General features: G+C 41.5%; 1 protein-coding gene across 2 annotated transcripts in view; it reads right to left on the reverse strand.

Moving 5' to 3' along the window:
* Positions 1-9,687: 9,687 nt before the first annotated feature.
* LOC124110851 (globin C, coelomic-like) overlaps positions 9,688-13,685 on the reverse strand; it is a 51,629-nt gene continuing 47,631 nt past the window's right edge. For both annotated transcript variants that reach the window (XM_046470322.2, XM_046470312.2), the window contains exon 3: positions 9,688-10,503. In XM_046470322.2, coding sequence (XP_046326278.1) covers positions 10,083-10,503 — 421 coding nt within the window. In that variant the 3' untranslated portion in view covers positions 9,688-10,082. The remainder of the gene's footprint in view (positions 10,504-13,685) is intronic.

Consider the following 13,685-nt stretch of genomic DNA (forward strand, 5'->3'; position numbering starts at 1 on the left):
CATGGTTATTGCACTTATATGACATGTGCATAGACGTGTATGTATTGATGTTTGTACTAGTCCTGACTAATGCCGGTTTTATAGTGCTAGGTCACTGAGATACCATGCCTCAGTTTAACATGGATACCCCACTCAGACACAATATACTGGGCCCGAGCCGACGTGTCCATGTTTTAGCCCTTTAATGCCGAACGCCAGGCAGGGTAACAATAAGTACCATCTTTGAACGTATTTTGGTATGACACCGCCAGGGGATCTAACCACCGACCTTCTGCTCTCCGGCCAGATGTGTTATCCACCAGACCGGGGAAGTGGTTCTAAACCTTTTATACAAACTTAATGTTTTGTTAACCCAGGTTTTGTCTGTAGGATGAGGATGGATGAGCCAAAACAAAAACAAAAACATCGCATTTCGGTTACCCCATTTATTCTAATCTGAAAGGAATTCGAAAGAGGTAAATGAGTCGAAGATGTTTTCCAATATCGATGCGAATTCGAAGCGCCCCTAAAATAACTTTTTAAATCGTTTTTCTGCCATAAACCGGTGACCCCTCGTACATACCATCGTTTGTTATAATCATAATCTAGTTATGGCCACTTCCAAACAAGAATGCATTCTCTTGTATCAAAGTTCATGCACCAAATACCAAAATGGACGCACAGGTAAATAAAAACAAACTTTTATTGTATTTTGAAAGTTTGTGAACAAGGGGAGAGAACTCTTTAGACCTTAAATTTTGCGTTCAGCTACTCTGCATATATGAACCATGGTTATACAGACAGCGGAATCTGTCCAAATCGGACTCTGTCAAATGAGGATTTTGGTGAAAGTCCTCTCAGTTCCTTAATAAATTAGCATTACTCAAATTGACCTACAACTCTCTAATTCGGACTTTTCACACTTATCGAGTCCGAATTGGACGGATTCCACTGTATTTTGAACTTTCTGCTTGATGGTTCAGTACATGTATATCTGAAACCATTTGATGCTCAAAAATAACCTTCTTGTGGTTTATGTCACCCTTAACATATATATTTATAGATGATTTGCTTCAAATAATTAAAGTTTAATTAGAATACAGATTTGGAAAGATGATAATAGACTCTTTAAGAGATGACGTCCACATAAAGAAGAAGGTCACCTTGACACAAAGAACCTGGCTGCAGTGTAGAGTGCTGATGTTAGTGATACGTGCTGTCTTAAGATGTTGATGACGCAGAGGTGTCATTCTAAATTTCGCCCTCTCCTTGTATTAAAGGGATAAAGGTGATTTAGGTGTTAATGTCAGCGGAATAACTCGATAGCTTGCTCAATACAACATTACATCGGAGCAGGAAAACAAGTGATTGATAGCATGAGCTTTGAATCACAATGCCGGGATACGACGATCACCCATCCTCTAACCCATTTAGAGTCGAAATGGCTTTTCAGGTGATCACCCATCCTCTAACCCATTTAGAGCCGACTTAGGTTTTTCAGGTGATCACCCATCCTCTAACCCATTTAGAGTCGACTTGTGTTTTCAGGTGATCACCCATCCTCTAACCCATTTAGAGTCGAAATGGCATTTCAGGTGATCACCTATCCTCTAACCCATTTAGAGTCGACTTGTGTTTTTAGGTGATCACCCATCCCCTAACCCATTTAGAGTCGACTTGGTTTTTCCAGTGATCACCCATTCACTTTGTACCCATTAAGAATCGACTTGGTTTTTCCAGTGATCACCCATCCCCTAACCCATTTAGAGTCGACTTGGTTTTTCCAGTGATCACCCATCCTTTAACCCATTTAGAGTCGACTTGGTTTTTCCAGTGATCACCCATCCCCTAACCCATTTAGAGTCACCTTGTGTTTTAAGGTGATCACCCATCCTCTAACCCATTTAGAGTCGACTTGGTTTTTCCAGTGATCACCCATCCTTTAACCCATTTAGAGTCAACTTGTGTTTTTAGGTGATCACCCATCCCCTAACCCATTTAGAGTCGACTTGGTTTTTCCAGTGATCACCCATTCACTTTGTACCCATCCTAAGTAGCCACTGCATAACGGATCAATGTCCTGACTGTATATAATTAAACACATGCTATTATAAATGATAAATGACTCATCCTGGCATTTATGTTGACCGCCTTTGTGTCATTCCCTACCCTTCCATGTAATTACTGCTGAAAGAAATCTGAGAAAAACACTTTTTATATCATTGGCATTTTCCATTCAATTTTGTGATTACGTAATCCTTTTTAAATTCTTGTTTCTATAGAAACTGATATTGAATTATTGCACGGTGGTCCTTTCTGCTGCCATCTGATATTCTCTCAGTGATCAGCTGTCGTAGGCAAGCAGTCTTTACCGTGTAATTCATCTCATCATGACGTCACCAGCCCTTCGTTACATGCGGCGGGAACATGTGCGAGACTGTCTCGTACATTGGCTTTCCACTGTGAATCCTCCTCCTGCAAATGTCGCACACGAGTTGAGTCAATTACTATATACAATAGCTACAACGGCCCTGCGCATTCACCCGATCATTCTGTATTCCATCCTCGGTGATCCAGTGTACTTTATTCCCATACTATGACGAGAAATGGTTGTCACAGGGGTATGAGTGTGTATGGTTTGACGCCGCGTTTAGCCATTTTCAAGCCATATCGAGGTGAGGACACCATAAATTGGCTCCACACATTGTACCCATGTGGGGAATCGAACCCGGGTCTTCAGTGTGATGCGAACGCTTTAACCACTAGGCTACCCGCCGCCGCACAGCAGCATGAAGATATAACAGGCTGGATATTTAGGATGGTTATATATCGCCCTTGACCCGTGAAGATCCGGGGTAGAATAGGTCTTCAGCAACACATGCATGCCGTAAAAGGCGATTATGCTTGTCGTAAAAGGCAACTTTAGGGATCGGATGGCCAGGCTCGCTGAATTGGTTGAAGCATGTCATGGTATCCCAATGATCGATGCTCATGATGTAAATCACGGGATTGTCTGGTCCAGACTCGATTATTTACAGACCGCCGTCATATAGCTGGAATATTGCTGAGTGCGGCGTTAAACAACAAACAAACAAATTATATCGTCCTTACCAGAAAGTGCAGTGAACGACTTTGGGCTATACAGTCCTCCCTGATTATAATGCCACCCAGGTTATAATGCAATGTTTGTCTCAGAACGGTTTCCTCATTGCAAAATTCCCTGGTTATAATGTCATCCTAGTTATAATGCCAATGTTCGCAGAACGAAAGTTCCAATTCCCTGGTTATAATGTCATCCTAGTTATAATGCCAATGTTCGCAGAACGAAAGTTCCAATTCCCTTGTTATAATGTCATCCTAGTTATAATGCCAATGTTCGCAGAACGAAAGTTCCAATTCCTTGGTTATAATGTCATCCTAGTTATAATGCCAATGTTCGCAGAACGAAAGTTCCAATTCCCTGGTTATAATGTCATCCTAGTTATAATGCCAATGTTCGCAGAACGAAAGTTCCAATTCCCTGGTTATAATGCCATCCTAGTTATAATGCCAATGTTCGCAGAACGAAAGTTCCAATTCCCTGGTTATAATGTCATCCTAGTTATAATGCCAATGTTCGCAGAACGAAAGTTCCAATTCCCTGGTTATAATGTCATCCTAGTTATAATGCCAATGTTCGCAGAACGAAAGTTCCAATTCCCTGGTTATAATGTCATCCTAGTTATAATGCCAATGTTCGCAGAACGAAAGTTCCAATTCCCTGGTTATAATGCCATTTTTAATAATATGTTTGACCATCAACAAACTGATTGATTCAGTTGTTTTCACATCCAATCCTCTTAAGATAACAAACCGATTGTTTGATGTAAATGATAATATCCTTTTCTATAAGCCTGAATAGATTGGCATTTCTCAATTTGATTGATGAGACTCAAGTTCTAGCATAAATCAATTATGTCTTGTTTTCAGCTCCCTAGTTATAATGCTATATCTTCCGCTGGACAAAAGGTGACATTATAACCAGCGATGATAGTATATCATTATGGTCAGTAGATAATCGAGTCTGGGCCGGAAAAGGGTGGTTGATAGTATAGTATGGGCAACCGTTCATGCCGTCAGGGTACTACCACACAGTAACCCGCTATCACACATTTTTCCACCCAATACACAATAGACAGCCCTTACAACAAGCATTGGTGGGTGGTAGGAATCCGTTTTCAACCCCCCACCCCCCGGCCCCCCACTCGTCGAATATTACACGTCATCAAATTAGTGAAACTGAGCCTGCATGTGTGGATGAATGATCCCTCTTCAGACGCGTTCAAGTTTGTGATATATTCCTATTGGCGTCCAGGCAAGCACTCCGAGAAGTGTCAGGGGAGTATTTACGGAAACTCAATAGAGCCATAACATTGTTCTTTTATCTTGAAACTTCAAGTTCTTATCTGGGAACAGTGTCAGCTCAGGGTGGAAAGTGAAGCCTTGAGAGGCTCATTTGCAAAATTAAGTTCATTTTGAATTTTTTAAGATAGTATCTTGAATTTTTAACTTCACCGCTTGAAGTATCAACACATTATATGTTGTATCTTGAGTTTTACATTGATGTTTCAATACAATTTCCAACTTAAGTACTTGTATTTTCAAGATAACAACTTGAATTTTCAGCTAAGTATCTTGAATTTTCAGATAATAAACAAGACCTAACGGAGTTCCGGAGATATTGGATGTTCCAACAGCTCTATTACTTTAGTATGTACCATTTCTATTAGTTTAAACAGTTGAACTAATAGTATCCTTCAGGTTGCCCTTTACATTTCACACACCCCTAATACTTTGTATCAGTGTGTGAGTGTTGGTGTATGCTGCAGTCTTTCACGGCGTTCATAAGTCGAAACTGTGTGACAACTGCCAAACATATGCATCCATACAAAATGCACAAAAAGGTATACGTAGTTTCCACACGTAGGGAAACTCCTTTGATTCATGAGAACCACTGATTTTCAGCTTAGGTCGTATTTGGTCACCATAGTTTGAGGCCTATGTTTGTTTCTTTGTTTCTTTGTCGTTTGACGCTGCATTCAGCAATATTCCAGCTATATGAAGGTAGTCTGTAAATAATTCAGCCTGGACCAGACAATCCAGTGATTGGTGTCATGAGCGTCGACCCCCCCGATCCCATGAGTCGCCTCTTACGACAAGCATAGTTGCCTCCTACGACAAGCATAGGTTGCTGAAGACCTATTCTAATCCTGATCTGCACGGAGCTTGAGACCAGTAAGGATGGACGTTAACCCCGACCCTGCTCCAGTTGACCAGGTTTTCATTTGTTCAGCGCTTTGGCCAAACCCTTGATCAATGGTATTCCATACTATTGTGATGACAAAGGGACAGTTCTGGGATTCCGACCCACGATCCGCGGATCCTGGCACGACAAAGGGAAGTAGCTCTGCAGAGTAGGCTGACAAAGGCTGTTCACTTGTTTCCCTCATTCGAATATTTCCATGTTCAAAAGTATAATGTATCACTGTTTCTATTACAAAACACATTCGGTGTACCAAGACAAAGTTTATTATGATAAAGAACTAAAATTTGGCAACAAGTGTTTAAACAGTCACACAATTTGAGCATCAAAGTACGTCACAGGGTCCAAGGGAGACAACTGTGTGTCTCTGACAGAACTGCCCAATATGATATATTTAAACCGAATGTAACCTGTACTCTACATTATTTACAGAACAAGAAAACATGTTTGGCAAAACATCACTGCACTGTTCACTAAGAGAATTCAAATGCCGTAAAAAATATATTTACAGTTATGAAAAATCGCCATGAGATTAAATAAGAAAATACATAATGTAGTCAAATAATGAATCATAAACAATGAAAGCATCTCGTTTTAACATTATGACACCACTTAAAACCTTCGTCACCTCTCGCCCCTTTCCGACACCTTTTTTGAGAAGGTCGGCTTTTCCCGGAATGATACGAATGGTTACGAACGAGAAAACAATTTTGTAACATAGCTCGGAAAAAGTTCTTAAGAAAAATGGATACATGTATACAAATAATGTTATCTTTCATTACTAGGCTTCTATGAGCGCATGAGACCACAGAGAAAATATACAACACAATCTTGACAATACGTACTTTCTCATTTTGGCTTATTAAAAATATTTATTTCAGTCTGTTTGTTGTTGAACGCCGCATTCCAGCTATATGACGGCGGTCAATTGAGTCTGGGCTAGACAATCCAGTGACTGACATCATGAACATCGTTCTGCGCAATTAAACTCGATGACATGCATCAACCATCTCAGCGAGCCTGACCACCCGATCCCGTTTGTCTTTCTACATGCTTGGGTTGCTGAAGATCAGTTGTTAACCGGATCTTCACGGGTTGGTTATTTCAGTAAGCCAGGTTTTTATGTGGCTGATGCGATTGAGTATTGTATTGATATAATTATACAGTAAATATAATTAACTGAAAAGATTAGTATCACCAACGGTATTTCCCCACCTACTGTGATGAATATGGACTGAAACATCCATTTCACTGTGAAATGTCAACAAGTTCAGGGTATTAACCTGGATATATATTCTTTGTTTGTTTGTTTGTTATTTCACAGCGCATTCAGCAATATTCCAGCTATATGACAGCGGTCTGTAAATAATCAAGTCTGGACCAGACCTTCCAGTTCTTGACATCGTGCACATCGATCTACGCAGTTGAGATACAATGACATGCATCAGCCAAATCAGCGAGCCTTACCACCCGATCCCGTTAGTCTGGACATATATTCATTTTATAATGCTTCAATCATGCAAACGTTCTCAGAAGAGATAATAATATTGTCATGGAAACATGTTTACGTTGTAAAATGCTTTATAGGTTCAAACGATCGAAAAACACTGAAGATGTCCTCCGATTTTTAAGACTTATTTGCACATAGTTGTACGATGCCATGCTTTTTATACATTTTACTAAGTATGAATTTGGTAACGAGCCATATTAAGCAAATTCAATATACTATATTTCCTAGAGTGCACCCATCACGGTAATGTGTCTGCCAAGTTGTGATGTAAGCGACACAATGCCTTGGTAGCAATCTGAACTTAGTGACCATTCTTTGCAGTGTAGATAGTATGTATATACAGGGAAAGCGTGAAAGAACTATCACAGCGGTTTTATAAGAACATTTATGCATTTGAAACATACACCCAGTTACAAAATCAGAAGTAACTGAGATGGGCATTTTTAACCAGTCAATAATTTGCATATTTATATCAAGGATGCTCAAGTATATTCCAACACGTCCACATTCTTCCTTCTTAAAGACAACACAATCTGGACCTAGGAACTATGTGTATACGTATTTGAATCAGCACAAAGTCCGGGCTATAAATGTTCGTTATTTTTTAACGCAGAGGAGATCTCTTTCCACACAATACCATGGACGTGCGTCACGCGTTTCAACTTACATGTAACCGATTTTTAAAACGAAATAAAACAGATAGATAGTTGAAGTCTTGTAGGCTTGACACCTTAAACTTTAATAGTTTTCTTCCTTCTGACGTGGTTAGTTTAATACTTTAGAATCCAGCTTCATTCCATGAAACCTTGCCTGCGTCATACCCTCTTTGATTAACGTCATCTATCGATCATGGATACAATGTGCATAGGACGTGAGTGTGAATGATGTCTAATGTCAGTCAGCTATATCACGGCAGCCTGTAAATAATCGGAAAACATTTGCAGCCTGCAAACCAGTGACTGACAGCATGAGCATCGGTCCGCACCACCAGGTACGATGACTGGCAACCTGCAGACCCTGATCTCCCGATCGTCAGTTTAATCGGGTTTTACAAGCCCCCTTGAGCTTAAGGATAGACCGTCTGTCCGGAGAGCTGAAGGTCTGTGGTCGCTTCATACCAAAAGACGTTAAAATAGTGTACTTGTTGTTACCCTGCCTGGCGCTCGGCAATAATGGGATACAGCAAGGACTGGTCGGCCCGGTGTCAGTATACTAGATCAGAGAGGTTATCTTTGTTGTATACTGCGGCATTATCACACGCGATCTCCTTGAACGCGACATTAAGCCCTATTTCACCGTTACAAGCATGAGGTACCGGGGATCTGTTCTAACCCGAAGCCCCGACAGGGGTGACAGCATGTATCAGTATCAATGTGATAGAGTACCGTGTTTACCATGGTAACGTGCACACCGATTCATTACAAGGACATAGTGAAATATACAGTGTATTATACATATATAAAATATGCTCGTGCGAAATCATGGAATAGAACTCAAGTAATAATCACAATGTTCCGTAACGGTCAGTGTGAGCGCGTGGTTTAAAGGTAACTATCGAACACGTATTTAACGCGCTGCTTATCCCACAGAGAAGCATACAACTCTGTGACACGGTAAGGCCAAACCCAATTTTTTTTAAAAGTTCTGTTTCTGCGGTTTATTATACTTATTTTACACCAATAGTCTGTGAAGACTTAAAGATTTTTTATATTTATGTTTTTTGACCGAACTGATAATTCATATTGTGCGGCTCGTCCATTTGTACAAATACTTGAATATCAACGCCAATGACATTGTTAGGATGATCTTATGTTTAGCACATCATAGATTTTGTCATGATTATGTTACAACACCGCACATAATTGCATAGGGTCTAAAGATGACTCTTCTTATACGTTTATTCAATAGAAGCGACACGGTGCTAGAACAACTGATACAGCTGCTATTGGTGCGAATACATCCCCTTCAGGTTGATGTAGGCGAGATGGTGTTGTCTGTCCTTTACTGTACGTTACTGAATTCAAGCAAAAGTGAGTGAGCGAGTTTGGTTTTACGCCGGGGAACAACATTACGGCAGGGAACACCAGAAAATGGCTTCACATATTGTACCCATGTCAGGAATCGAACCCGGGTCTCCGGCGTGACGAGCGAACGCTTTAACCACTAGGCTTCCGGACCGCCCCTCAAGTATAGTTTTAATCCAGATTGTATATGTCTTTCGCATTCGCAAAACGTGATAACTTACAATTTGTTAAAATATTTCAAGGTGTCTAAAGAAACAACCCTTGTTACAAGGAATAGACGGTGTGTCAGCCACGAGGACATTGGTCTGCGATCACGAATGATTTCAAGGTTTGTCCAGACAAATTGATTGAGTGGAGTAAGTCACGCCGTCTTAAACAGCATTTCATTTATATCACGGAGTGTCAGCGACAAGTAGATGTCCACGGGGACACATTCACGGGCTAGATATACCATCTTGTCGTGAATGTCTGGTGTACCTACTATACTGGTCAACCTATACACATCTCTCCGGAAGGGTGACGTCATAGGTGGACCAGCGAGTGAGTGAGTTGTGTTTTACGCCGCTTTGGACAGTATTCCAGTCATACCACGGCGTTGTGGATCAGAATTCACGACGGCAAAGAAACCCAGTGCTGTTTTAGTCCTTGACAGCCAACTACATTTACAATCAATACAGGGGGCACGGGTGGCCCAGTCGTCTAAGGCGCCGCGATTCGCTGTGAAGAGTTGCGTCCCTTGGGTACGCCAGAAACCTATGATTGTGGGTTCGAATCCCGGTTCGCCCCGATTATGTTTCTAGGTTTGTCAGCACCATACCCGTGCTCGTGGGTTTCACCGAAGTGGTAAACGTCTGGAACAGCATCACTTCGGGCTTTCCTCCCACATTAAACTGACACGCCGCGATATGACTGGAATATTGTTAAAAGCGGCGTTAAACCCAACTCACTCACTCATTACAATCAATACATATCAATGGCATGACTTTTGAAATCTTGACAAAAGTAACAAATTCGAGTGTCACAGAGTATTATTTGAGAACAAGGTAGCTGTTCACCATCATATAGGAACGAGTTGATCCATGAATTGCTGCGTGGTAACATGCATTTCTGTTCCACCTTAGAACATCCCATCAATATGTTGGTTGACAAGGAATGGGCCAGCATGGATCTCGTAACATAAATATGAAAAAACACATCAGTTATCACATTGAATCACTTGAGCATGCGCAGTTCCAGCTCTTCTATTGTTTGACAACCACGTGACCATCTATGTTGCGTTTACATCTGGTAGAACATCATACTCCCTCTGCACTTTGTTCTTCCGGTGTTCATTATCTTGCATAGTGGAGATGCCCTTCCTCTGTTCCTGAACACACATGTCATACCCCTCGGACATCTGTGTGACCAGGTACTCGAACACTGCCTTCCAACACTCCCTCACCTCCTGAATGAACTCTTCGCCCAGCTCTTGTTCCCAAACTTCCAGCATGCACTTGGAGAACACGCCGAAGTAGTTGGTGTCGAAGCCGTCGAACAGCACGTGGGAGGCGCCGAGTGCCATCAGCTCGTGCTGAGTGACAGGTGCGAGGCACTCAAGGTTGTCCACGATGTTCTGAAGGACCTGCATGAATTTCTCAGCATGGTCCCGGAACTGAGGGCTCTTCCGAAGATCATCCACGTTGTACACACTGCAAGAAGATCAAATAGATATATCAGGCATCTTGTAATGAATTGGTTAGTGAAGAATTCAAGTAATCAAACCTGTTAGCCGAAGACTGAGTGAGTATGGTTTTACGCCGCTTTTAGCAATATTCCAGCAGTATCACGGCGGGGGACACCATAAATGGGCTTCACACATTGTACCCATGTCGGGAATCGAACCCGGGTCTTCGGCGGGACGAGCAAACGCTTTAACCACCAGGCTACCCGACCGCCCTGTTGGCCAAAGACCGACCTTGTTTGCGAGAGCGTTGTATGCAACTTAAGCTAAATTACTTTAGTTCGATGTCATATAAACTGCCGGGCACATGAAACTGATTAAACTACAAAATAACAAAAAAATATCGAAACGTTACTTTGCTTAAAATGTCGCCGAAACACTGCAAACGTACGTTCCACAACACAACTATCATACCCGTATCCAGTACATCATCATCGAATAACCCTCCCTGTTTGTTTCATTTTAGTCACCATAAAACATGGGTTCATACTTTCATTTTTCCCGGCAGTTTAGTTTAGACGGACGTTGCATGATATAACAAAACTCAACAAACCAATTGTTTGTTTGCTCATCCAGTGATGACATCATGAGCATCGATCTTCGCAATTGGGATCATACGATGACCTCCATCAACCAAGTCACCAAGTCTGACCACTCGATCCCGTTAGTCGCCTTTTACGGCAAACATGGATTGCTGAAGACCAATTCTGACCCGGATCTTCAACAAACTGATCGCGCTAATGGAAGAAAATGTTGTTTACTACCCCCCGTCTGGTGTCCATTTCCAACTTTGTTCTATTATAGAAAGAGTGTGACCTGAAATTTTGTTTCATTGTGGGTAATCATTAACTGTTAGTTTAATAAACGTTGGAAGAAATGTTATATTTGGGATAGCATTTCTTAGTAAAAATTCAAGTACTTTGGGGGGTTGAGTCCCATCCGGTATTCGAATCCACAATCAGAGTGAGGCACCTAATCGCCAGCACACAAAGTCAGCGATCTCACCCACTCAGCCACCAAGGTTTCCAAAAAAAATCGAAGTCCGACAACTGGTAGTCTAGAGCACGTACTTTGTGTACCCCTCTGATAGATTTAAATTGGCACGGCTCCCATGGCCGAAAACTATCAGTACACAACACCTTTAAATGAGAAAGTGTACATTTGGCATGGTGTATTCACAACGTAGGTACACGTTGACATTTGTGGGAGTTCAATGAAACTTGCTAGGCAGCTTGATCGCAGCCCCCCTTTAACTTCAATCACCATCACTCTATCACCTCATTACCCCACAGAGATGCTGAATTCAGGACACGCAAGATATTACGCCCAGGACATTAAATATTTACACTCCAGTGGTTGATATAGACTGTTTTCATATACCGCAACACGCGATCCTTGTCTCTAGTTCCTACCTCAAACCGTAAAGCCGACTTACGTCATGGTTATCTGGGACAAAGTAAATTGGCAACTTGTGGTTGTGGATGTATTATTCATCGCCGCGGGGTTCTGTGGCTGACACTGAGCTGATCTTGCCCAGGTGTTGAAGGTGAGGGCGGGTGCTTCTTTCGCTTCATTACCTGACAACTCGGCAAATCCGTTATTCTATATACATCATTCACCGGGGGTGCTTCTGTATCGTAAAATCGACAAAATACCATACAATTTCTACAATATGATATTTACGATACTGAAACACGAAGGTAACTTAAATAATCTTAGTTTAATATAATTACTTCCAATCAATACAGTAACTATAGAAAAAGGGTTTGAATACGACACTAAAGTAAAACCACACCGTTCTCCTACACTGATAACTTATTTGTAGCCATGACAGTTTACAGGAACCCATTCACTGGGAAACACTTATCTGCACTTGTTGGGGTTGACGAATGGAGCTTACTGAAAGTAGATGCTGTGAGGTGACTTCATTTGCATATTAATCGCATCGCGATTCAAATTTTTCCGAATTGGTTTATCGAATCGATAACGCTAATTAACGCTTTGCACTTATTGTGTAAGATACCAGACAGACAGGCGTGCTAAAGCCCAAAACAATAGTCTGATTAATGAAATGTGTTAGTGGCCGAGGCTACCAACAACTGTCAATGTCAGTGTGGTTTATGTCTATGAATTGTATTGTTTCAAGCCAGGTCATGGGTAATCAACTTTCCGATTAAAGATTATATAACAAGTTCTCTGTACCAGCCTCGCTGTGACAGCTATTTGAAAGCTCCTATTCACAAGAACAATAATTAACAGAGGGTGGTTTTAGACGCCCCCGAACTTTAACCGATACTGAGATAGTGAGAAAAACCCTTCCTATTAACACCCTTCTGAGTGATGGGGTAATGTATTGGTTAAAGCGTTCGCTCGTTACGCCGAACACCCGGGTTCGATTCGCCACATAGGTAAAATGTGTGAAAGCCATTTCTGGTGCCCCCCGCCGTAATGTTGCTGAAATATTGCTAAAGGCGGCGTAAAAACATACTCAATCACTACACTATTTCTACATTAAGCTGTGATTATGAATGAAAGTGTTAATTTCGCCAAGCAGCAGAGGAGGATCCCTTACTTGCACTCATCTTCTCGAGTCAAGGGCGTTAACTAATTATAAAAGTCCAGTTTCCACCCTTCCACCAGTTAAAGATGACTTGCACTATAGAGGCCTCCCCAAAGTTCACTACAGTAAACAGACACTGGCTACAGTCGTAGCTGCAATACCCCAGTCAGCGATGTGAGGTGGAATCCATTCATCACACTTATAGCCTATAATGTCCACGGCATACTGCCTATGGTGCTTAGGAATCACGGAAGAAAGTCATACACAATCATTTGGACCCGTCCGCAAGGATACCAAGCAGAACTAAATCATATTTACGAGCTATACAGTTCTATGTATGCCTACTGATAATGGCATCAATGCCCTGATTAAAGACGATTAATGAAATATTGCGGAAGTTGTCAAGTGCTTCCTGTTTTCATCATTTATCCCGGGATCTTTACACACAACAAAGTTGTCGATAAATACTGTCGGGTAATAACGAGAGTACCAAGGATACATCTAAAAGTCATATAACCAACACCATCACCCCTTGCAGTTGTTTAACATTCGCGTTGAAGGTACATGATTAGGATGTTGACGCCCTGGTA

Source organism: Haliotis rufescens, unplaced genomic scaffold (genome assembly GCF_023055435.1).
Source record: "Haliotis rufescens isolate VD_foot unplaced genomic scaffold, xgHalRufe1.0.p SCAF_5, whole genome shotgun sequence".
NCBI classification, from domain to species: Eukaryota; Metazoa; Mollusca; class Gastropoda; order Lepetellida; family Haliotidae; genus Haliotis; species Haliotis rufescens.